General features: G+C 34.8%; 2 protein-coding genes across 2 annotated transcripts in view; both read right to left on the bottom strand.

Annotated features, from left to right (window-relative positions):
• Syt4 (Synaptotagmin 4) overlaps positions 1 to 16,463 on the bottom strand; it is a 47,117-nt gene extending 30,654 nt beyond the window's left edge. The window contains exon 1 of the mRNA XM_076123354.1: positions 16,203 to 16,463. Coding sequence (XP_075979469.1) covers positions 16,203 to 16,257 — 55 coding nt within the window. The 5' untranslated portion in view covers positions 16,258 to 16,463. The remainder of the gene's footprint in view (positions 1 to 16,202) is intronic.
• Positions 16,464 to 16,879: 416 nt separating this feature from the next.
• On the bottom strand, positions 16,880 to 27,373 carry Tm2 (tropomyosin 2). Its single transcript, XM_076123795.1, has 7 exons — positions 27,215 to 27,373; positions 20,497 to 20,663; positions 19,915 to 20,174; positions 19,144 to 19,261; positions 18,690 to 18,791; positions 18,388 to 18,565; positions 16,880 to 17,158 (listed from the first exon to the last, which is right to left on the bottom strand). Exons 2-7 carry the CDS (start codon positions 20,608 to 20,610, stop codon positions 17,076 to 17,078), a joined length of 855 nt encoding a protein of 284 aa, XP_075979910.1. The 5' UTR covers positions 20,611 to 20,663; positions 27,215 to 27,373; the 3' UTR covers positions 16,880 to 17,075.
• Positions 27,374 to 27,721: the final 348 nt, after the last annotated feature.

Below are 27,721 nucleotides of genomic sequence, written 5' to 3' on the forward strand. Positions count from 1 at the left end.
GCCTACCGTACTATGTTATATTTGGAGAGGTAATCTAAAAGGGACGCTAGGGTCATTCTAACATCAGAAATAATAATTTGAACCCCACTTATAAGAGACGTGCGAAACTCCCCAGACTACGTATAATATGAACCCTTATTTTTTGCTCAGGTGTCCTTATAAAAGCTTTTATATAAAGGTCAATGGAGACAGATATCGTCTTGATTATTATTATCTCCGAAATTCAAACTTATATAAATTAGAATCTCTGTCTGTTATGCTTTCGCGGCTAACGACCGTTTTCAATGCCCAGTCTATCATTTTATCGCTGTTTTCTGTAGCCTATTCTTTATGAAAGGATAGTAATTCTAATCAAAGTTAGTTAATGATAGATAATTTCGACATAATAATCTGTTATAGAAATCTATCTGTAATCTTGGACTCAACGTTGAAAAAGGCCCATGATAGTTAAAGATCGGTGCCCGGAAAATTATTTACAACAATCAGTCCATGAACGGCTGAAATCGGGGATGAAATATTTATCACGAGCGAACTGCGCATGTTCGCTACTTCTCTACGAGTACATTATAATAGAGACGTTTAATATTTAATACACGAACTACGCAGTTTGGTGTCACAAAGGGATAACATCAGTTTTGACATTACTACGAACTTGAGAGGCGATAGCCAATAATTCAAGTTTGACTTGAAGGTATAAATCGTTCGGCGTCAACTGTCACGTGTTCAATTACTTAACGTCGCCTTTCCTTGAAGGAAATTCTCAAGTGACATGTTAAATGGCCGTGTTTACTTTAGTAAAACACCCACGGACTAAGGATAAACCTGGAATATTCCTAGCTTGAAACAGAATTCTAAATGAATTTACTTTCTCATAGTAACAGTTCGTGTATGTAATTTAAAGTTTAATGTTCACTTGTTAATTCTGACTCGCTGGTTTGAACAAGTGAATTAGCCGGGTCAACATCCGAGGAAGATAAATTGAAATAAGTATTGTGATATTTTATATTCTAGTTGTATACATTTTGTAAAATAATTAAGTGCCAAGGAACTCAGCTTATTTAAAAACTAATAAAGTGTGTTTTTTGTTCTCAATTGACATAAATACTATTAAATTATTCGTCAAGAATCTTCTTCAGAGATCGGTATTTACGAACATACAAATCATCTCACTGTCAAATATTTGTAGTATTATACGGTGCAAAAAATGAACGACTATTCATTCTCACTTATATACTAAATTAAAATATGGATAACCAGCTGACTCGCGCAACTTCACTTGCGTCACATAAGAGAGAATGCGTCATAATTTTCCCCGTTTTTGTATCACTTCTCGTTGCTACTCCGCTCCTATTGGTCGTAGCTTGATGATATATAGCCTATAGCCTTCCTCAATTAATGGGCTATCTAACATTGAAAGAATTTTTCAATCGGTTCAGTAGTTCCTGAGATTAACGCGTTCAAACAAACAAACAAACTCTTCAGCTTTATAACATTAGTATAGATGAAATAAAAAAACTAAAATTTACCAGACGTAAGCCAATGGTCTAAATCCTTTCTCTTATGAACATTATCAAAACCCTCGAAAGTTGGTCTAAAACCTAAAGCGAAATGAAGACGACTTAACTTGTCTCTTCATGTTCATGACCACAAAAGTACGAGTACATCCCTTCAACCACACGCGTACATTCTGTGGTCACGTTCGCTAGGCACGGTGACCACAGAAGTGATAAAATTACCGACGACGGTTCGAAGATGGCGGAGGTTTGTGTTGGCATGGCAACTAAATGTCTAGTATATAAATTACTTTTGAGTTTGAATATTGGGTTCGATGAGACTGTTTAATATTCTAAATTAATGTGTCTTTGTAGTGAGTAAGTATCTTTGTAGTAGTAAGTGATCTAATATTACTATTTACATCATAGATGTTAATGTAAAAATTAGGATAGTTGTAAATTTTATTCATTTTGGTGCACGCAGTGGACATAAATAAGTCACATAACGTTGATATCATATTTTTTAAGGAACTGTTACTTAAATATATCTACGAACTCATTTGCCAAAAAGTGGAACCAACTAATCTTCAAATTTACAATGCTACAAAGTAACATAACAAATTATCCACGCTATAAATACCGAATATTCAAATGCGTCCAGCAGATTCCACATAATCGATTTACAACCATCCAAAGCCCCACCACGTAGGGAGGATGTTGTATGCAATTTGATACATAAACAGCATCAACACAGCGCTAAGCTGAAATCTGCAGTACATATTTGAAACAGTCTGCGGTGAGGCCCGGCTCCCGTCGCGTGCGGTTTATTCCCTCTGTCCGTTTTCCAATACCCTCCCCTCTCTCTCTCCTCCCTCCTTCCTCCCCCCACTCACACAGACACACAGACAAGCATACACACACGTCAACGTAATAAAGTTACGTCTGCGAACCCCGCCAGACATGTCCGTATAGCAAACTAGATTTGTACAGCGTATATCAAAACTGCGAACGTTCAGTTTATAATTTACGTGCTTGCATTATTGGTAACTAGATTTGTGTTGCAATTTTCCATGAGTTCCTGATTTTATTACTCTGCCGGTAGATAATTAACTACGTTTTTCGAGGTTATTATGTAGTTTTCTATCAGTTCAAAATTGACTTATTCGGTACTGTATTGAAAATATTATTATGTCTCCTTAGTAATTTTTGACTGTAAAGATAGCATGCGAAAGAAAAAGGTCTTTATACTTTCTATAGGATTACATTTTAAAATAAATTTAGGTCCTCACGGGCTATACATTTGTACGAACAAGAAGAGAAAATTATAATTGTGACAGCGAAGTATGTTGTAGGTTCTCATGAAACAGGAGTAAACAAGTATAAGAGAATATTACATATACAGGGTGTGGCGTAAATAATAGATAATCCTTTACCAGCGGATGGGCGACCACCCGACTGATCTAAAAATTAAAAGTGCAAAAAACGGATTTAAAAAAAGCCTTAAATTGTGATCACAGCATTAAAAAGAACGAGCTTAAATCGCTTTTTAAAAAACACACAAAATGGCCAAAATCTCAAAAACTATGATACTTGTGCCAGAGGTAAATTTTGATATTTAGATCAGTTGGGTTGTCGCCCATCCGCTGGTAAAGGATTATCCATTATTTACGCCACACCCTGTATATAACAAGATATTCATAGAGTGATTAATACACGAACAACATATTACCTGTACTTCGTAGTAAATCAAAGCGAAACCACTAATGAATGAACAACGACTCCTAGAAGTCTACGCGTAGGTGCTACGCCGTAGCGGGTGCTACGTCAACCGATGTACTTGCTGATTTACATAATGTATACAGTTTAGTTATAATACATTGTTTGGGTAATGGAGCGCGATATTTAGAACCAAAATATTTGATTAAACTTGCGGCAACAATACCGAGATTGTAGTCGTTTATTTACTTTGTTCGTTACACGTGTTCATAATATTTTGTTCTACAAAAACATTTTAATAAATTCTTGTATTAGATATTTTTCAATATACTTTTTACGTGTTCCGAAACAGTTGTTTATGTTTCATCTAGTTTTGATACGGATCACGTATTACATTATTTCAAACAAGAATTTTTGACCGAATATTTTTCTCTCGTCTTTTCATAATTATAAACGGGAACCTTTTATTCAAATGAATACAAGAACAAGGAATTACATGCAAAGTATACACGAAAAATCCCTTTATGTATTTTACAATTTGGTATACATTCAAATTATTCATTATCATACCCTTTTTCAGCGTCGAAATGTACACCTCATATGAAAATTATTACGTACATGAGTAGGTGTAATGTATACAGGGTGATTTTTTTTTTTCATATCTCTGTTCCCACGCAGAGTCAAGCCTGGTTTTATTTGCATTACAAAGAGAGACGTCATTATTTCCTAATGATAAAGCTTTTTCGAAAGTCTATATAGTAACTGCGGTACAGATCTGTTTTGAGCATGAGATGTTTTGGCTACATTTTATAGTTAAACAGTTAGACTTGGTAAAAATACTGTTTGGTGAGCTACCGGATATTTGAAAAAAGTTCTTTGTTTTTTTTATCGAGTGACACCAACGAGTTCAACATCAAGCTAGCTTCACGGTAAACTACTTCTTGCCTAAAATCTAATGAAAAGCTACTAAGTTTATTCTACTGAATACATCGTTATTGAGCAACAATTTTCATCCTAGTCCGTATATTTTTTTGTCACTTACAAATAAATAACGCAATAAAGAAATTTTGTCATAATGCAAGGCACGAGTGTCCTTCCTTAAAAAGAGAAGGAAAACGATATGTCTACTAAATTCAACGACGACACCTAAAACCATTTATTCTAGTCCAAACTCTCCACCTCTCACTCTCCACCTTTGCATTCATTATTACGCAATCTATATGTACAGTTGGACTTCACCATAGTAAATGTAGTGTGAACATACAATAGGTATAACGGAAACGGTAAGTGTCAACCGGAGGCACCGTTCACTTCCTGAACGCCACGATAAGCCAACTGTTATGTTAGCTTAGTTTATTTAAACTAAACATGCTACGGTTTAGTTGTATTATAGTTTAGTAATATTCTGTTTATCGTCTTGTATTCGGTATATTTTATTCCGTATGGGAATTACAAATTTGAAAACAACTTTTTTTTATGCTAGGCATTCAAGAATTAACTGTAAATTGTATTGCACCTTGGTAGATTAATAAACAATCAATATCTATGAAAAATAAATAAAATAACTAAAATTAAATAACTGCCGTGGCATGCCTATCTATTATAATAGATAGTCATAATCGATAGTGACCACATGTGGAAATCTCAAATCAGAAAAGTTTCAGAATTTAATTACAAATTAGCAATAATTTAATCAGCCACAATTGGCGTTACATAAAAATTACAACCCTCTAATTACCCTTTCGGAAAGACGTCTAGACCGAAAATTACATTAATTTAATACCCTGAAATTAATTTTTCAGTCTCAAAAGCCTAAAGTTTAGGTGTGAAATTTATTACTTATTCTCTTAGAATGTCCGTCACGTCATTAGACTAATGGCAGGAGCTCAGGGCCCTAATTGAAATACTGCGCCGGATGCCTTAAAAGAAAAAAGGAAGATTTTTTTACTTCTACTTCGCGGCTACCGTATTAATCGTACTGCTATAATAAATGCCAAAGTTTGGAACGAATTGAAATAAAATTTGATATCTCGGGATTTTTACGCGGGCGGAAACTAGTCAGGATAAAGAACAAATGAATGGTTATATTTGTTGGCTAGTCATGTCAAAACTACAGGACGGATTTTGATAAAATTTTATCCACAGATAGTTTATAACCTATATTAACACCGGATACTTTATAGCCCGGGAAATCTTTACACACTGATGAATACGCGGGCTCAAACTAATAGGTAATAATTGAAATTTTGGACGTTTGGATGGATATTTCTTGTTCAATCACGTCAATACTGCTAGACCAATTTTAATAAAATTTGATACACAGATAATTTATAACTTAGTTTAACATAAAGAATTCTTTTTAGCATGGGAAATCTTTTCGGCGACAGCCACAGGTAATAAAGGTGAAAAATCTTCTTTCAGCAAATTCTCTTTAAATGTTAATATGACCGGCCGCACATATCTGCATAATCCTTTAAGAATGACATTACTAAAACGTTACATTATAAGGCTTTACCCGACATCCGGACAGCGGGCAGGATTACGTATGTCGTGACCTTTGTAAGGATGACCAAATTGTACTAATAGGGGTTTTATTGCCCGAACCTAGTCTATTGCTTTTATTGACTTCTGTTTTATAGATTCGTAGGTATGTTTTCTAATTGCTTTACGCTGCTGCTTCCGAAATCGTTAGTCCGGACATAGAAATTTTGTTGTTTAATTTATTATGCTGGATACTGTTGTGAATTTTAATTTGATTTATTGTTATGTAAATGTCCGTCCAATAATTATAACAAATCCAATTGTCTATTTTTTCAATAAACAATAATAACTTTCAGTTTTGTTATAAAGACTAAGCAAATATCTTTAAAATCAATTACAACTATTTTATTAACACTCCTAAACATGCCTACTTATATAGTAAATATCGAAATACCAATCAGAAAACTCTAATCAACACGAAACCCAAACGAGATATCCAATTTTAAATCGAGATCACATTTACCTCGCATCGCCCTCTCGTCGATCACCCTCCTGTCTGTCCCTCCATCATACTCCCAGACACATAAAAAACCCTCCCCAATACATACAACATTATGTAACACATAAAACAAGTAAACAAGGATCACGAAATAATATTATGTAATTTAGAACTCGTGTTAGGGCTTATTCTTTGACGTATTATTGTTTTTTTTTTTTGTTAAAAGATGTAATAATGTGTGGTAAAAGACTGTGAATTATTCAGTGTATTAGTAATATCTTTTTTTTACGTTAGACTTATGTATTTTCGCTCGGCTTTTTATACAGAAAGTAAAAAAATGTCTTGTCATTTGCTTTGTTTTTGAAAATACATTTTGTATGAAGTGATTTATATTTTTTATAGACTGAACTGCAATTGTATAGAGGATAAAGTATTGTAAACACGTGGACCTACAAAATTGTATATTTCGATTATTATTATCAAAATCTGATCAAGGAAACAAGTACCGGTGATATTTATTTCCCTAATTTGGCTAACGGGATAGAAATTTACTAAAATGTTGTGAGTAAACAAATGCATAAATAAATGTATTGATTGCTGACCGATTGGATGTGACCGTTATTTAAAGGCTAAATTTTAATAATCAAATTAATACCATTGGCATTTTTAAAGATAAAATGTTACCGTATGAAAGTTTAAGTTGCAACGTACGTGCAATGTCTCTAATCTCCATCCAGACAGCACTTTGTTCGATACAAAAAGAAAATTCGTTTTCCACTCCGTTTTCTGTTCGTTTCCCTTATTCGTACATATTGGAAAAGGCTTCACAACACTAGAGTTATTTTACAGATCGAGGAAATCTTGCTTAATCTAAGCCTACATTTTATAGAAACACCTTCAGAGTGAAGCCACGTTAAATTGTGGGTCCCGACTGTCATTTCCGAAGACCTATGACAGTCGTTAACGTCTTACCGAAGGGTATCGTGTTATAACCCCGGTAACTGGGTTGTGGAGGTCTGATAGGCTGTCGCTCCATATAAAATATTGGTACTCAGCTGCATCTGGTGAGACTGGAAACTGATTTCAACATACGTAGTTGGAAGAAAGGTTATTTTCATTTAGTTAAAAAGTGAAATATTTCAGTCACAGTAACATATTTCATCCTAAAAAGAGGCCAATGCACGGCAGTATACCAGTAACGTCCATTGCTGTTATAACATAACATTATTATTTAATACAAACTGTGTGAGTTACTCGTCCTCTCGGCGGGGTTGTTTGTAGATGGGTAATTCACCCCATTAATAAAAAGTAAATTAAATTGTTCACTCGAGCCATGTTCATTGGAGTACGTACTTGTATTTTGCAACGAGAAAAATATATTTTACATGAAATATAAAATAGAATAAAATTGGGATAAAATATTCTCTATTTTATTTTTTTTCTCATTTGTATTACTACAAATAAACAAGACTTCTTTACAGTCGTCTTTGATATTAAACTAGTGTTTTGAATAAAAAAAATTACCTTTCACAAAATTAAACAGCTATTACCAAGAATTATAGCCAGGTAAGATTTTTTTTCTTAGCCTCATTAAAATTTCGGTATATTATTTCGTTTACAGCATTTCTATCAATATTATACAAGTAATTCATCAACCACGAACATCCCTAGATCGTATCCTACTGTTAACAGTCAGACAAACCGAGATACGATCTTTAACAACTTTAGTTCGTGGAAGAGCGATGTTTCCAACGTTTTTCAAGGGCACTTCAGAATGTTCTGATGTCGTAAAGACAGCTGATAAGTCAAATCAAAGGCCTTCGGGCTTAAGTGTCTTAGACAAGGTTGCCTACAAAAGAAATATTAAATTCTATGGAAATTCGTCGCGACCCTGTCAGCAAGTCAGGTTTAATTTTTATCAGATCTACAAAGTATTTAGCAAAGTTGCGCTTTTTATAGAATTGCTCGATTGTAAATCATCAAAAAAGACTTTACATAATGCTTCAGTCGTCAATTTTCAACTTAGATAAACCCTTAAAGCAAAACTTGCTTTATAAACATTTTAAACATAGGTATCTCACATTGCACAAGAATAAACGCTTATATCCACTTTACCTTGGTTTATCTTACATTTATCTAGCTGGTAGACATTTTATTGCATTTTCATATATTTTCCCCATGAAACAACATAGGTCCAAATAGTAACATATCATAAATATTCCACATCTTAAGCATAAAAGCCACAAGAAGCCCCTTAGCTCCCATATATTCGGCGTGTCAATGTAACACCTAACATCCTTCCCCACAACTCACGTTCGACATTTACTATCGAACAAGTCTTCAGTTTACTATAAATAAGTTGGTTACAACTGAATTATGATGACGTCGTAAGCCACGTGTTGAAACAACGTGATGGAAATATTGGAGACTGTCGATATATAGGAAACTAGCTTTTAACCGCGACTTTGTCCACCATTTTCCCTTGGGAATGCGTAATTTTCCCGGGGTAAAAAGTAGCCTATGTCCTTTCTGGGGTATCAAAATATCTCCATACTAAATTTCATGCAAATTGGTTCAGTAGTTTAGGCGTGATTGAGAATCAGACAGACAGACAGAGTTACTTTCGCATTTATAATATTAGTATGGATATTGATGACAACTAAATAGGAAATAATTTGAATAGTTGATTAAAAGGTGGTGGGTGCAACTATTGTCACATTGAATTGAATTTGACACAGTTATTGTAATTCGGAAACAGCTAACGACTATTGTACACCCTTCAAATCCATGTGTCTGTTCATCATCAACATCAAAGCCTTTCTTCCGACTATGTTGGAGTCGGCTTCCAGTTTCACCGGACGCAGCTGAATACCAGTTTTTTACATCCATATATCTGCACATTTACATAATTATCGTATTCTAATTCTCGTTTTCAAAATAATTATGTTATCTACATTTTTACTCATATATGCTTTTTAGACCATTAGTCTTTCCATTTAATCATTATTATTACGGGATATTTTTTAGGATAAAGTACTACTGCTACTTAGAAGTCGGTGTTTTCTATTCTTTCGTTGAGCTCATTTGAACAACATAATATCAATTATACAATGCTATATTATACACTACTATGAAGTCGTAGAATAATATCACATACCTAATACTCGTATCTAAACAATTGTGGAAACACACTAAAGACAAGTAAGTGGATTGACGTATACAATAAACCTATTTATTTGGTAATGTTTGTGAAGACAATCGTTATGTGGGCGGAGTTTCCATTATTAGAAACACATTATATTACGACAAAACTAAAAAGAGATACGTGAAGTGACCCATATTATCATTGATTGATACGTAGGCGAAGTACTAATAGTCTCCTGTTTTTTTATTTATTAAGTTATATTTCCTCCACTTTAATATTTACTTAAAATATGTTGTTATTCTTTGTTGAAGTTAAAAGCTTTATTTGCGCACATACTGTAGAATAGTTGCCTATATTTGTCCAAATTTTCAACTATCTTCATGTTTCATTTTAAGCGTAACAGACAAACAGACTTTCACATTTATATATTAATTATTATTATGGATATTATAGTTAATTACCATAAAACCATAATTAGTGAAACAAGCCACGTACTACGATTTCGAAATCGAAATTTATAGGTAGAAGCTCTGTAACAGTATAAAATAATGTCTTATTATTACTTTTCCCTACACTAGCAGTTACTTAGTCATATTCCCTCAACCCACGAGCATAATTTGTCATGTAATCAGTCTAACAGAGCGGCCGTCTAACCTCTCAAGCCGACAGTAACGTTGTTGTCGCATTTCATCGGATTAGTTATACAAACAAGCTTCTAGGCTATGGCTAAGCCTTTAGAATTACAGTAGTATCATTCATCTTCTAATAACAATGTCCAACAAACTAATAATATTATTTGTTAAGACATAAATTGTAATTTTACGAATACTATAATCCATGAAATCCTTTCCTCGAAACGAAATTTGTACGTAAACTAGCAATGTCGAAATAATTCTCAAATTTAAATCCATATTATTGTTAGAAATGCGACAAACTGTCCGTCTGCCCGTTAAGTTTTTACGACACAATCGCTGATCAATTTTGATAACATTTGTAAACTGAAACCCTAGTCAAACACGGGCAAAACCACTCCTAGTAAATATTTTTACCCAAATTACACGCGACCGCAGTAACTAACTAACTAAGTAGCCCAACAAACAATCTAAAAGCAAACCAGAAATACCTAAACAGATCTCAAATTTACATTTCTAAAGCAATCTTCGAATTGGCTTAGCATTTAAAATTGAAAATGTCAAACGAAACCAATGCAATTGCCGAGTTTAATTGATTCAAGTAGCGGGTGCATATTCAACGAGTTCTTAGGCAGGAATAGTTTTAAACGTGGACGGTGAAAGCCATTAAATATTCTATAAGCAATGAGAGATCGATTTCCAATTAATTACCTACGGTCTGAAAGCTGGAGTAATTATAGAGTCGAAATGAAAGCAAATATTGAAGTGAAAACTCGTTTTATAAAGTATTGACTTCTACCCACGAGTTTGGTTACGTGAAGAGATTTTCTGTGATTATAAGTACTATACGTGTTACTATGGTAGTTGACTTTGAGTCAAATTAGCTACTCTTTATGATATGTAAAAAACACATTTTGGTATAGCATTTGTATTTTCGTTGGTATCAAATGTTAATAAAATGTTTCAGTCTGTACCTAATAATTACAATTTCTACATTATTTACGAAAGAATTGCACATTGTGAGCATTTTCAATGAACTTAAGAGTACAAGTTTAATATTTTTTTCGGTAACCCAGTCACTATCCTATTAGGCTATAAACTACCCGTGTACCAAATTTCATAGAAATCCGTTGTTTCATAGAATTCGTTTTCATAGAAAGTAGTTCTAACGTTAATGAGTAACAAACATCTTAACTTGGTTGTCGAGTAAGACGTGACAGTAATTTTAAATTAAAACAGTCTGCGTTTTTATAGTGGACGTTAGAAAATGTAATTAAGTCCGATTAGAAATGTCTTTCTTTCCTAGGTTTGCTTTTTATCTATTACCGTTGCAAAACCTATCTCTAGTTAAGAAATCAGTAAGACGAGAAAGAAAAACTAATTTCGTTTGAAATTTTATTCGCATTACTTAGTAAGTTGGAGCGAAATATTCTAACTTTTATTAAAATCTTTCTAGAAATTACGCAACTCGAAACTTTTCTGTATTTTTTTCTTTATTTTTGTGTAAGGCTTCCCTTTAATAAGTAAGGCGTGGCTACGTTACTTAATTGGAATTGCTTGACTTAAAACGTAATTAAGTGCTAATCCGACGAGAATATTTTTTGCGTCTAGATTTATAATATTAGTACTAAGATTATTATTTACGTTAAGTTAAAACTATAATAGTGAAAAAGATTTTTCAGTGTTATCACTCAAATCTAAAATGCGGTTTTTAATACAATTTGATACTAATTTTCAAAGCGTTCGACAACCCGTAAAATCTTAATCATAATAACTAGGAGATACAGTATTCCTATCAAAAGCATGTAGTACAAAGGGTCTTTTATGTTCATAAACGCCTAATTAGAAGCTTAATTTCAACCAAAATGTTATTTAACAACTAATTAATTTTCAACAAGTATTGAAATTAACGGATGTTGACTTTAGACAAGCTATTTACTTAATGAAAATTAATATTCTTGTTTACTTTGAAAAATAACGTTTATATTTTATAAAGAGAAAGTTGGTGTGTATTTATAATTCATATTTACATTAGACTAGGCACTCGGTTACAAACCCTTGGGATAGCATTTAATGTAGGTATCTACCTTTTCATAAATATTTACGTTATTTTACTGAAAAAATACTAAATTGTTTTGAAAGTACTCAAGCTACTATGCTTGTGATATAAATAAAATTATTTTTTTATAAAACCTTAGCTCTTTTTATAAACTAATGTTTGTTAGTTTTTCATTGACACTTAATTTTTAAATGCAACGGGTCTTAAACGCGATTGCAAGTTAAAGGTTAGGATATCTTATCATAATATTATGTGCACTAGTCGCGAAGGTTTAAAAACGTTCATTGACCAATTTAACTTAAATTATGTTTTTTAGTATAACGTTTATCTGAAGGCCCGAAAAGTAGAAATAATAGTAATAATGGTTGTATAAAACCAATCACTATTAAACTCGAACACGAATTTACTCAAAAACAAAACTAATAAGAGCTGACTCATACCGATCATTCACCAAAAAACAAACAGCGGAAGTATTGCAGTATATTGTAATTACAAATATTGATGGTCAAATTCATTGACGGTTATCTATCAGATAAAGACCCTACAGATAAGGGTGGACGAGACAAAACACGGCCATTGAAGCTCATATACGTCAGATGCGTGATCATGGTGTAATGAAATGTGAACAAAAAGGATTAAGCTATATTTAGGTATAACGACAGGTATTTTAGGCGTTCTAAATTATGAAACAATATTGATTCATTTTGTAGATTCAGTAGTAAAAATTGCCGGTATATCTATACTTATATTATAAAGCTGAAGAGTTTGTTTGTTTGAACGCGCTAATCTCAGGAACTACTGGTGCGAATTAAAAAATATTTTATTGCTGAATAGCCTATTTATTGAGGAAGGCTATAGGCTATATAACACGCTATGACTTACAGGAGCAGAGTACCAGTCCAGTACCAAAATCAGGGAAAAATATGACCCATTCTCTCTTATGTGACGCAAGCGAAGTTGCGCGGGTCAGCTAGTTATTTATATTAGTACAGTATTATCTGCCTACCCTCATGGGAAGAAGGCGTGATTTTTACGTATGTATGTATGGAATACTGTAAAATCCTGTCTTTTTCAAGACAAATGTCTAAATGTTTCAGCTATAACAAAAATTCTTACATGTCTTTTGACAGTATCATGTTTTTATACCATAAAACGACAAGAATATATCACGTCCTTTGACGGATTTGTTTTCTTCTTATCTCAATGCCGACTTCACATGAAAAATATTTGAATACGTAAAATGATTTCAACATAACTGTACTTATAGGTATACTCTAATATCAAATTGTACTTAGGAAACCAGTACATCTACCTAAGCATCAATTCTATAATGTTGATCGCAGCGAAAAATGTTGTTTCTTAAAAAGTATCAACTGTCTTTACTTGATCAATGATTTTCATCAAATTATTTAGTCTAACTACAAAGGCTCAATCATCAGCCTGTTCTCAAACACTATATTATTATTATTACTTTCGCAAACATTATTACATACTACCCACATTATAAACTCAACCTCTCACTCAAGTCTACCGTTTAACAAGAATATGTCTGGCTCTGTCAACCCTTTCGCTGAGTTCAAATAATGTTCAAACGTATTCACTACGTCAGGTGAAGTGACGAGCTAAAAGCCCGACGGCTTCCAGACTGTTCTTGCTATCACTTCAGAACTGTATAAACCTTTTACATTTTCCTTTCTCTAAATTTCGAACAATGAAGTAAGTATATTTTAGTTATTTGAAGATAAATGATTGTCTAATATGATGATGAAACTACTCTGAATTCAATTTCTTGTGTAGGTAATTTAAACAAATATCTCAAGAAATGACATGGAAATGGTAGCTTAAACTGTTATCTTTATTCAACGTTTTTAATATGAAATTATTAGCTATAGCATTGGTCAGTTTGTCAGCAATTTGATACAAAAAATCCGATTGTGATTCCTCCAGTCATTATACATTATTTTAACAATAGAAAAGACGGCTTCACAACAAGAAAACTTGCTTATGACATGAATTATTTTACCATTAGCTAGATTCTATCCGATAGTTTAAAAACTGTTTTAAATAATTCAAACGACCATAAGTAACAAAGGCATATATTTTGTTTGAAACTAAATTTCCAATCGTACAGCTAGACCGATCATTCAAATCAGAAATTCTTCAAAAATAATTAGAGTTGCAGTTCACAAAGGACGCTTCCCTTTTTAATTAACAAACCTTCCTGCATAGCTACATTGACAACATAACTAAGTATGTCCAGCTAAGCAGGGGTGGCCACCCTTACTTACACATATGATTCATCACTGTTGTTATTGTTTGGACATGTCATAGAACAAGAATTTAAAATGTGCAAGTCATGATGAATAAAGTACCAAATGAGCCTGTTGCAAAACTTAGATAATTCCTAAATTAGTGTATTTAGTGACGGTCTAGGTTTATGTTCATATAAGTCACCCTTCACCCTTCAAGTAGAGTAGGTCAGGTAGTTCTTAGTTATAAGAGAAGAATTAAAATAGCTTCTGTGTAGCGTTGATAGTCATTTGTGATGACAAAAATGCAATATCCTGAATATCTCAAGCTTTGAAATAGGAGTTTGTTAATCTAATGTTAAGAGTGTGCCAGGATTATTATGTGTACAGGATTTATTGTTAGAGATTCTTTGAACTTAAAGAATAGCATATTATTTAGTTTTAGGGTATTATCTCATATTATTCATTGGTACCAATTTCTTAGTTTCTGAAAAATTCTTGGTTTCGACCATGTATCCAAACACCTAGACCAATATAATGGTGCCAGATGATTCAGGAATAATTATTTATTAAGGACCTATGTACTTGATACACAGTCTCATAAAAATTACTTTCTCTACCACCGTAGGTATTACCATAAGCATTAGATATAATTTCTGCAAATGTTATTATAGGTAACTATGACTTGTAGGATTTTTGGTTGAATGATCATGAATCTGTTGTGTAGGCCGGTTATTCAGGAATGTTATCTGTACATTATCATCTGTGTGGGCAGTATAATAAGGCCATGTTAACGGAAAATTGTTATATCAAATTAGTCTGATTACAATGGTACATCTCTAGGGACAATGAATTTCTCCGAAAAGATATGCCGAATGTCCTTTTTTTTAAGATCTTTTGCGTAAAACAGTGTAGACAGATTGTAAAAAGAAAATCTCAAAAAATCCGGAGATTATTTTTCTAATTGATTATTGAGAAGACTATTTTTTAAACTGCAATAGTAATATTTACTTTGAAAATGAAACATATGTTTGGCAACTTTAAAATTTTAAAATGTCAGTCTCCCTTCCGTCGGAGTACCGAACCCTTCGTTCATATTTGTCACCGATCGGGCGACCATTGCGTCGTAATTTTTCATAGCGATATGATACCCTTATGGAACATCATATTTTTATATCTCCCTATAAATATTGACTTACACCGTTCTCAGTGTATCTTTATAGCTTTTAAAACATAGGTCATGTAAAAAGGGCAAAGTTATGAAATAGTTTAAATCGCTAAAGGACATGTTTAAAAATAAATATGCAGTTTTATACAGGTAATAAACATGTTTTTGAGTTGAATGTACAATAGAATAATTAAATGTACATAAAATTAAATATAATGTACAATACGAACACAAATTCCATTGTAATATTTGCAGGAAAATAAAATGTTATATTCAAAATAAATGACGTTAGACAAACATTATAAGCATAATACGTTTTGTGCATTACGTTTATGATACGGAGAAATAATATAAAACATGAACATTAAGAATAATTGCGTAATTTTTCACAGCGGAGACGTAAAGAACGGGAGTATGTTGTATTCATCCTAAGATGGATCCAACACGCACTTGGCTCAATTTGGCAAAATGTCAATTACTATTACTTGTCCGTTAATTTAAATTGAAAGAAATAAAAGCTTCTTAATCATAAGGAAATTTTAGATCAACCCCCAATTTTTAAATAGTAAAATAATTTATTTATAAGGTATCCACATAACAAAGCCCATTTTCTATATGTTGTGAACTGCGCATTAAACATTACCTCGTGATAAAAACATGGAAAACCATTCCCTTATTTTACAGGGGGCGCACATGAATATTTCATCAAGTATTCAGCTGCAATTAATCGGTATGACGCTAATGATTGTTTTTTACGTACCTGACTCGACGGGAGTTATGTCTGGACCGTCGTGAGGAGCAACCAGCATCTTCATCGTGATGGCTCCAGGCAATACGCTGCTTGACACCGACACGATGGCGATTTACTTCACAATCTCACGCAAATACTACGTTTAACTCGGATAATAAGAAATAATAAGCGGAGCCCAACAGGCTGTTTCTACATTGCAATATCGATTGAACTGTGAGGGTAGTCACGCATGCGCCCGGCTCCCTCCCGCCGCGCATGCGCGCCACAACAGGAAAGACGCCACTTGACAGTGTTGACAGTTTTAAAACGCATTTTCCGGTTTCCTATTGTCCGAGGCGCCGATTCAAATTTTGTTCCGATGACTAATGTGGTTTACCCTATCACGATATTGCTATCGGAACTTATTACAATGCAATTGAATTATTCATTCGGTTAGCGTTTCAGTATTGATTCGAACAATTCTGATTATTTACATGTAAAATACAGTTGTATTTAAGTATTTTGCTTTATACTATTGTAATGTCACATTCTGACTTGTGCTTTTGACAGCTAGATTTTTGACAGGTATTTAAACTTAAGTGAATTAAATACATAAGATAGTAGTATGCTACCAGTAAGTACAATTTTTTCTCCTTATGTTTTCCTGTGTCGAAAATGGGTAACAAAGAAAAAGATAGAATTCAAAATTAACTTGTTATAAATTAATTTTTATTGAAAATCGTAAATAAATTTACATAAAATATTAATAAATATCATTACATCACGTGTACGAAGGTATTTGTATGTATAGTGTATATGTGTTGGTGGCAGCAGCGGCTGCGTGTGTGTACGTGTGTTGTTTCTGTGTGTGTGTGAATGTGTGATAGAAGTGGAGTGCGGTGTTTAGTAACCGGCCAGCTCGGCGAAGGTGGAGTCCATCTCGTCGGCCAAACTCTTGTATCTGTCCTTGTTGATGCCGAGCTCGTCTGTCAATGCAGAAATATGTTAATATTTCGTTCTTATCGTATGGATGTAGGGCTACAGGGTCTTGGATGCTGAATCTTTGGTTATTAGGAATGTTTTTTTGGTTGGAATGTGTTACTATTTTGTTTGGAAATATAATTTTTTTGAAATCCAATTTTCATTTGTTTTCTTTGACATTGATCATGATTGAATATTATAGAAAAATTGCAGGTACAGACTACCAGCATTTTTCTAGGGATAAATAGTTTCTGGTATGAAATAAAATATTTTTCAAATTCTTTTTTGCAACCAATTCCGGCAGAAGTAATTAAATATAATCAAATAATATTATTTTAGTTGAAGTCATGTTGTTTTAATATTGAAGTAATTTAAGGCACAAGCACAGCTTTATAGAATGTTTTATATAGATAGAAATTAAGAGATTAAAATAGAACCAACAGTACCTTGGAAGCATTGGTCCACGGCGGTAGCAGCAAAGCGATAGACATGTTAATCACAAACAAAGAAAGCAGGGCTCAACACTACGATCTCTAAAGGATTGTCACCAAACGCTCCGGTGAACATACACAATATATTACGCTACTATGTACATCGACAATCCCTTAAACATCGAAGAAGAGGTTAGGCGTTACAAGAAACAGTTTTAGAACTTCTGAAACAATGGAACTCGATCTTGGCAGCAAATCTACAGTCGGGCTAAACAATGCACGTGGAGGGCTGAAAAGGGGCAAAGGCGACGATGCAAGGTGGCGAATCAAAGTGGACTTTATGGGTATTGTGATACGGACGGTATTGTCTTAAACTAAGTGCTGTAAGGGCGGGTTAGTATCCTGTCAGCTCGGCGAATGTGCCGTCCAAGTCATCGCATATCGCCTTGTATTTCTCCTTCTCTCCGAATAATGAGTCTGTAAAATTTAGTCATTTGATAATAACTTACGAAACGAACCAAGTTTATCCATCGCCTTCCTTTTGAAGATAAGTAAGAAAATGAGTTTTTATTAGAAAAGTTTAGATTAACAAAGCTTTTGCAATATTTCAGAGAAGCCATAGTATTCTCTTTTTGTTAGAATAGTTACGTCATCATTAGACCATTTCATTAATCGATCACTTTGAAATTTAGAATTGTTTAGTTGAAACTTCGATAGATTTTTCTTAGTTATATTTCTTAGTGATATATTTAATCTGATCTCAATAGTTATAAGATTAGAGTAGTTGTTGGTTAGAGTCATACCTTCGAGCCTGTCGACCTCCTTCTGCAGTTTCTTGACAGTCTTCTCAGCGTACTCAGCGCGGGCCTCGGCCTCCTTGAGCTTGATGGTGAGGGTCTTCAGCTGCTTCTTGAATTCCTCAACACGCTGATTGGCCTTCTCCTCTGATACTTCCAGAGATTTAAGGGAGTTACCGACAACCTGGGTGAGGAAATTTACAACTTTAGCGTCGTCACAGAACTTATAACTACATATATTGTTCACACAGAACATATTACTATTAAATCCATAATTACTAATAAACATGGTTATTATTATAAGTTACCTTCAATTCCTCCTCAAGTTCTGAGATCTTGGCGTCACCAGACTTGACACGGTCCTCAGCGACTTCGAGTTCGTCTTCAACGAAGGCCAGCTTGCGCGAAACCTGGACATCACAATCAAGCATTATAACTTCTATCGGACACAAAATTGTTTCTAACTTATGAAAAAATATTAAACAATTTATTTACACTGTTGGTGAGTTTGCAAAGTTAATTACAGCGCAATAAATGAAACACGTCAATATACGTCCCCTGTTCAATCATTTTAATGGGAGATGGGACACTCGTGGGCCGTTTTAAATGATTTATGGGCAGCTTACGAAATTGGATGAAAAAAATTGAGCTCTTAATTTGCCCAGACACTCGCAATTGAGTTGAGTAACGAAGTACATTAAGCTGGAAGTAAATACTTTTACAAGTAAAAAGGGACATTTTAAGTAATTTCCGTGTCCTCACTTCGTCGGACTTGCCGTCAGCGTCCTCAGCGAGCAGACGGGCTTCCTTCAGCTGGTTGGTGAGCTGGTCCATGCGCTCCTCATCCTGCTGTGCCCTGTTCTCCAACACTTTGCACATACTGCAAACAACAAGAACACATTCAGTACATATCATTTATATATTACATCATACATGTGCCTAACGATAACTTAGTAGAAAGTCTAGCCCAACTTTACTAACGATATTTGCCAAAAAGATATATTATGAAATCCGTCCCTAGGGATTCTCATGTGCCGCAGATCTGTCTTTTCGAGAGCAAATATAGAAAAACTTTTCGTATGTGGGCCGCGATTAGGAACGCGACTCCGCCATTTAGGTCACGACCTCAAATGATTTAAAAATGGACTTCTGTAACTGTTCGAACAAAGTAACTATGTAGGTCACATTACATCGATAGTTCAATTCATCAAAATTAATTCGTTGTTCCCCTGTTCAACACCGTGTTCAAATGATTAACAACATAATAGGGCCAATGTCACGAAACATAACTGTTGCTTGGATCATAAATCAAACCTTGTCAAGGAAATATGCTAAAAATTTTTGATAAGGAAAATATGTACGGTTTCATTAAAACCTTATTGAAAGTAGGGCAACAGCAAGTTATTTGTTTTTTAAAGAACAATACATCTTGATTATTTTGTTCGTCCGTAGTTTTATGAAATGAAAACAGAATGTTAAATGTTACTGACAAATAATGAAGAAACCGCTTTCGTCATGTAGGGTTGATCTTACCGGTTGTTCTCGTCAGCAGCCTGCTGCGCTTCAAGCAGCTTCTGCTGGGCGGTGCCGGACCTCTCCTCGGATTTCTCGAGGTCCTCCTCAATCTGTTGTACCTTCCTGTTGAGGGAGGCAACCTCCGCCTCAGTGGAAGCCAGGTTCTTCTCCTTCTCTTCCAGGTCCTTGTTGGCCTGCTCCAGCATGTTCTTGTTGCGGACCAGGTCCTCCTCCACCTGTGTGAGCTTCTTCTGGAGTTCACGGACTTCCTCGTTGACCTGGAAGGGTAAACGACCAATTGCAATTTTATCCACCATTTAGCAGAACGCATCATTTAACGTGACCTAAATAGTAAATTAATCGTCTGCTCAAACATCGGTGTCGGTAGAAATCTTTATTACTTTTGTAAAGTTTCCTCGCTCAATCTTATCCGCGGTGAGTGAGGAATGAATATGTAAATTAGTTTGCAAAAGTTGGCGTTTAAGAAATTGAGAGCTACTTATTTATGTTCTTTGGAGCAAATGGCTTTGAATATTGAAGATTCGTTTGACTAATGCTATCGTGTATAAAAGACGAGTGATGGTTATTTGTGTGGTGTACCTTCTCGGCGCGGAGGTTGGCGTCCCTGGCCTGCTGTTCGCAGGTGTCTGCCTTGTCCATGGCATTGTCCTTCTCCAGCTTCATCGCCTGCATCTTCTTCTTAATCGCGTCCATGGTGGCGGCTTTATGTCTTTATGGTCCGGTCGAAAAAATACGCCAGTTACGGCCTGAAACAATACACACTCTCATTAATACACTTTTAATGAAAAAAAACTGACATGCTTTTTGTGACCGTTATTTTTCTGCTTGGATTAATAATTATTGTTCTTTTTATCTCAAAAACCTGATCATTTAATTAGTCGTTTGCTTTGACAGAGTCTCATGTCTACAACTAACAGTTTTACAACTACATCCTAACATCATGAAGCAATTGTGGGCATCGCACTATTAATACAATAATACGTACTATCAGTATCTACCGCATTATACAAACGACTTTTATAATAACAAATCTCTCAAAAGCTACTCGATAATTCCACCGTACCCATACACGAGAACAAAACGAGCATAGTTTCAATAAACGCTTTAATTAACTATTAGTTATAATGACGCGAGTTTCGTATGTGTGAAGTTAATTGAAACAGTGAGGTTGCACTTTCAGCCACTCTCATGTGCTATTACCGCCATTAGTGGCAAGCTTGCTCCTTATACTAGCTATTAAATTTGCCGGACATTTTGGAACGGAACTTGCAAATAATAAAGGTTAAATTTTCTACAATAAACGTGTATTTTTCTAACTTAAAGGTGCCTGAGTAAAATATTGAAGAAGTATTCAAATAACCTGATTTACCTATGCATTAATATTGTATAACTCGCCATAACATAGCTGACTCAGCAAAATTTCCATTGTTCTGATTCATAGTCACTTAGTAGAATTAAACTGCCGTAATTTTGCTTCAAAACTCCTGCATTGGAGCTATAAAAACCTATATTTCATATAAAAAACACGAAACTATTTCAGTTTGGTAAGTTAAGTGTATTACGATGGCACAGAGCCAACTTGCCAGATGTTACGTGCATAATTATTGAACAACTGATACTGAATTATATTCAACCTGATTACGCAGAGGGGTCGGCAGCCTCCATGACTCGTGTTGAAATATTACGGTGAACCACCCTTGCTCTGGGAGCCGTTCCTTGCGCTTTGGGACTTACAGAGTGTATGAAATTGTGAGTGAGTAGTTTGTAGTAATCATATTTGTATGATGAGTACAAATGGTTGTACATTTTTCTCCTTTAGTAGATATATTTATAGGTACTGAATTGTCCGGACATATTCTGGTGTTAATAGATTATAATAGTTACACTGAATGTGTTAAAGTTATGATGTGTACCTATATTATCGTTTTTTAGCTTGTATCAATTCCAACTGATTATTGTTTTAATCCTGTTCTGTATCAGTAGATATCGCTTAACAATATGGATATTACTCATCTATTTAAAAAGTACCCTTTGTAATATTAAACCTTTAAATAGCCTCATTGTCTAATATAGAATCCCATAAATCACTTAAAACAACACAACAATCGGAAACTTTGTGTTCAAAGTTTCGCTCAAACATACGAAATCATATAATTTTATCGTAACTTAATTTAATATCGCCCGCAACCCTTTTCCCTTCGACTTTTGGCTGTTTTATCAAGACTAATGTAATTCAATACAAAGTTTCCGACCCGATTCCAGTTACACGAAATAGATACTTGTTTTAACTTGGCCGTAGAAACTGTTTACGACTAGTTCCATTAATTTAATCACAACTTTTGGAACTGCGGTGCGGTAAAAATATAAATTGGGTGGTGGTAAGATATGTAGTTTTTAGTTCTAGATAGGGATCAATCTAATTACATAAGATCACATGAGCCTCAAAATTCTACTAATATTATTTCGTGATAGTTGTGTTACTTTCCAAGCAAAAACTACTGAACGGTTTTTGATGAAACGTTTTTAACAAACAGGGTTTAAGGGAACATAGATTTTAGTCCGGGAAATCTTTTGATGTTAACGGAGCTGCGAGCAAAACCTTGTAATAACATAAAGAGAGGAATAATAATAGATCATGTTTCCATTTACCACGAGTATTGAACTGCATTCTAGATTAATAAAGAAACGCTGCTATAGATAATTAATGGATAGAGACAGATTCAGCGTCAGTCTTTTAAAGCAGGCTCCAGAATGACGCGAGAAAACCTTTTATTGAGAGCAGTGACGTTCGTCGCTTTTGTTCGTTGTTGACGATTCGCATTTAAAAATTTCATCCAGTGGGTGTAATTAAGACACATTTAAGACTTATACATTGTATTAGGTGCTTTCGTACAAGATACAAGCATAACCTAGTTTGAGACCTACTTTCATTTGAATCATATAATTACGTATTTTTTCGTTAACAAAGAAATAAAGCTTTAATCTTTCTTCCTTCTTTTTAAAATAATGCCCACTAAAATAGCGCTATTATGCTAAATTCTACTCCTATACTTTCTTTTGATCACGAAGATTTTCCAAATAACTATACATCTTTTAACAAACAGTATATTTACTCAACCACTCTCTTTTCATAAATCTACGCCGGAAAATATTATGACTTATCTTCAAAAAACGACCGTGGCCGATATTTTTCTAACGCCAACACCATATTAGTACGTTGTTTACGAGATGAGAGCATCGACGGCTCAGTTTGTTTATAATAACCGGAGAAATGGAGCTAATGAATGTGAGACCAAAATAAACGGATGCTGGAGAGATTTGAAGGGCATTGTGCGCAAATGTTACGTAAAGTCCTAAAGCTTTCGTTGCTTAGTAAAACTATTGTTGAGAAATAATAGACGATTATATGGTAGTTTTGTTGTGTACGTGTGTCCGCAGTGTCTAGCACGTTTTGTACCGCTAGATACCAATTTTTCAGGCTTTTAACCCGCCAGTAGTCGCGCATGGGTCGAAAAGACCCAGAGCTACAGAATTGATCCGTATTTTTTAAAATAAATAATATTATAAAAATATGGATCAAATTCTGTGCTATGCTCTGGGTCTTTTCGACCCATACGCGACTACTGACGGGTTAATTCGGCAATCTAATGTTCTGATTTTTGTACGGGTCTCTATTTCCTATATTCTCATCGCCATATATCAATTTCTGAAATAATAAGAGGAAATCTTCAAAATTCATTTTATTTTTATAAATCAGTACAGTAGTGTGATCTATGTAGTTCATGTACTGTGTTTTATGTGATCTGTAAATCAATAACGACGAACAAGTATAGTCACCATAATATTTGAATTAACTCGGGCAGTTGTGATGGCGAATTGATAAAAATAGCTACTTATCAAAATGCATGTAAAATTCGATACTCATGTTATTACTTATAACATCTCCTATGGTGACATTTCCCCCAAAAAAACGGATTTTATTTATAAAAATCCCATAATAAACGGTTTTATCGCTGCATTAATATTTTATAACCATTGCCGGTCGCTATAAAATGTCAGTAAAATGTTACAGTACAGAACCGGCAAGCTTCGCGTTAGTTGCGAAAATAACGCGAAGTTTTAGCCGTGACGTATTCCTGGCTCCCTGACAAGACTACCGACATATTGTTAACAGAAATAAACGTGTTTTCACATTTACAACAGCTGTTGCAGTGGGCTTTTACTAAATATAAGTCCGGAATTTAAGAACGAATGTTCCAATTCATGTATCGGTTTCGCTTTTCCTAACTTGGCGTTGGGAGTTCTCAGCTTTTTCTTTCTATCTTTTTCTAGGAAAGTTGGTAAGTTGTAAGTAATGCTATACATCATTTCAACCTTGATACGTCGAGCAGATGATATATCTTCACGTTACTCTTTGAAATATTTTATGATCTGAAGTTTTCGTTTACGATAAAATTTATTTTTAATAAAATGATCTCAAAGTTAAAGATTAGCCGGGGCCAGAATTTTTAATTTCGTACGTAACAGTTTGACCGGATTTATTAAGTCTTTCTTTGATCGAAAAGCAATCTTTTAAATGAAGATCTTTTTATCGTAAGTAGATGTTATCTTCAACATGATTATTGTCTACATATTCCTCCTTAATGTGATAGATATTAATTTTATTACTAACACAAATCAAAGTCTACAATCCAGCCTTGCAGGCTTTATAAGACGAGAAAATTGACTATTTCATGAAAGAAACGAACTGTACAAAGATTAACTGTTTTTATACTAACAGGCACAGGCCGAAACTTAATTACAGGCTTAACTTTCGATACCTATGTTTGAACTAAGTCCCTCAAACCTTCAATGTGAATCAGAGCCTCTTGATCAAGGTCAGGGAACAACGTCACTTAACAATTGCGTCATACAGTTTATCAACATACTGTCTAAATACATTAGAATGCTTTACTTAACTTGAAATTACGGTTTGAAGATAAATAGAGACATAAGATTGGCCAGTTGATATTCAAGGTAATCTATCTGGTAAGACAGCAATACAGCAAATGTATAGAAACAACTGACATAATTCCAGCTAGTAAATCTTAAAGATAATGCTTTATTGACCTCATTTCTGCTACTCTTAAGGACTGTACAGATATGTACGTGAAATCACGCTTTCCTTCCATAGGGGTAGGTAGAGACCAGAAAATGAAACTTGGTACGATCCTTACTAACTTCCTTTGCTCCATTCACATCCATACATCTTGTCATACAGGACCGCCGGTTACAAGTAAGGGGGCTGCACATTGTAAAATAATCCTTAATTTATACGACGTAAAATATTTTCTGTACGAAAATCTTATTTCATTTTGGATTGGTACCGAATGTTGTCTTTAACTTTAAATCAAAATGTCATCTATTTCAATCCGGTCTAAGAATATTGAATTGTTTGGTCAAAACATTTTATTTGCGTTTAGATAAAAAAGGTATTGTTAACTTTAAGTTAATTTCAGAGTTTGTATCTAGAGGGTTGAGTTTGTTTATCATTATTGTACCTATCTGAAGATCTCAAATGTCAAATTTAACTTCTATATGAGTGATGCCTTTGTTAATAGCAAGGGAACCTTGAACCAAACGTTAACTGTAAGTTAAAAGTTAACTGACATGAAAACAACTTAGAAATATTAAAAAAAATCTATACCACGACGAAATGTCTTTTAATTTTAATATTGAAGGAAGGATATTTCTTCTTCCGAAACTTAGCATAGATAACATAGAAGCTTGTTTTAAAAAATGTTCCATTATGTCTAGAGATAGGAAGAAGTTTAGAGGTCATGACCGCTCCGAAATTAACTACCAATAACTTAAAGTTTAACTACAAACTGTCTCCATACACATTAGTAAAATAAAAAACTTTAGAGAAAAATTCCTTCTGCATTTTCAATGGTGCTTTCCAAGCTCTAAATAACAAACTATGACATCATCTAAATAAATCAATTTATAGATAAGTACGGCGTAGTAACTATTTATAGGAGATCAATACAATGAATAATTAGACAACAATTCAAAGAATTTTGACGAAATGCCAGCTGTGGCTTCCGATGTGAAAGTGTTTCTTTGTCACCAATGAGTTTAATTCAAGCTTAACGGATAAAATTTTCACAAGACATTGAAGTTTGCAAAAGCTTGAAGTCAGGACAGCTTACTGTAGTTATAGTTATTGGGTTGCTATAACTAACTGCCACATTTCAGAGATAGTTTGGTTTGTGTGTTAGACTATCTTCTTTGATGAGGTGCCAACATTCTGAGATCGCCGACCGCCGTGTATAATGAAGTGTTCAAAATGACACGTTTCATAATCCTATCTCTTATTAAATTATTACTTAAGGTGACGTCTCCAAGTGGCGTCTAAAATATAAAAATGTTCTAATATTAACTTTGCTTGCTCAGTTCCATTCTTAATTCTAAGATTTATGTTCATAGTATTAATATACTGCGTTTTTGTTGATGTCCAAATAAATGATGACCTTATTTTTCAAAGAAAAGTGCTTTGAAAATATCAAAGATTATTTTTTATTATTAAAGTATGTAAGGTCATAAATAAATTACGTATTAGTTAGTTATTGGAATACATGAAGAGAGTATTGGTAAAGCATGTAGTTGAGATCCAACAGTATGATATGTGTAGGTGTAACATTCCATCAGCACATAGTGTGGGACAGTGTCGGTTGAAATTGGAAACCGAACATCAGTAAACAACGAAGCCGCGGCTCGACGTCCTAATTACACGATATATGGGCCACGACTGAGTCTAAATAAAAATTGAGACGAGTTTCCTCATCTCGCTAAATAAATACTGATGTTCGGGCATGCCGCAAATAGGTTACAAGCGGTGTGTTGCGCGGGCGGCGGCGCGGCGTGGGCGGCGCGACGAGCGCCTCACTATTTTCAGCGAGGACGCGCGACCATTGAAACCCGAGTCATATCCATGGAAAACGCGAGCCGCGCACACACACCTGCACCACCTTGCAGCTCTACAACTAACACTTTATATCACACTGACGGTCTGCCGTACTACCTGCGCGAGTTACCGGTTAATCCAAGCAGAAAATTAAAGAGTAACGTATCACAGAACGAAAGCACCAAATAAGCCACTGGAGCCGAAATCCAAGAGCTTGGATACTCCACACGTCACGTGCCACTAGTCGCCGTGTCACACGAGGTCGCAAGGGTCCGCGGCGGCTCCGCGAGGAGGTGGTGAGCCACGTCCAGGTGAAGTATCCAGGCTCGGGCGGCGTGGCGGCGCACTCACCTCACGAACGGGCTGTTCACACGGCGGAGCGACACGCACTGCGCCGCGCCCGCCCTCGCGGGCCAGCCGCGCGCCCGCCCGACTATTTTCGGTGCCAAAAATCCAGGATTCCAATTCAGCATCGCAATCGCAACGAACGCGCCGATCGCCACCCGTCACGCTCCCACACACAGCTACTCACTATTTTTGCTACGATCTCAGCGCGAGCGCAGCCGCGGTGACGACGGCGGATGTGAATATCGATCGGGTTGATAGATCGCTGATACAAAAACACCTCTCGCTGTCAATGCCGACTAAATCGATCAGGTGGCACTGTCCTGCTCTCACGCCCCGTGTTGCACATTTCACAAATTCCGAGAGCTACCCGGCTCACTCTTGACTCACCTAATTTTAGCGTAGGTAATACCTACTGAACTTCATTGAGATCGATACTGTTGCCATGGAATATTTAATAATTTTTTCTTCCAAAATATTGTTCTTATTTAATGGTTTTTTAAAAAAATTGCC

This window comes from Anticarsia gemmatalis, chromosome 15 (assembly GCF_050436995.1).
Source record: "Anticarsia gemmatalis isolate Benzon Research Colony breed Stoneville strain chromosome 15, ilAntGemm2 primary, whole genome shotgun sequence".
Lineage (NCBI taxonomy): Eukaryota > Metazoa > Arthropoda > Insecta > Lepidoptera > Erebidae > Anticarsia > Anticarsia gemmatalis.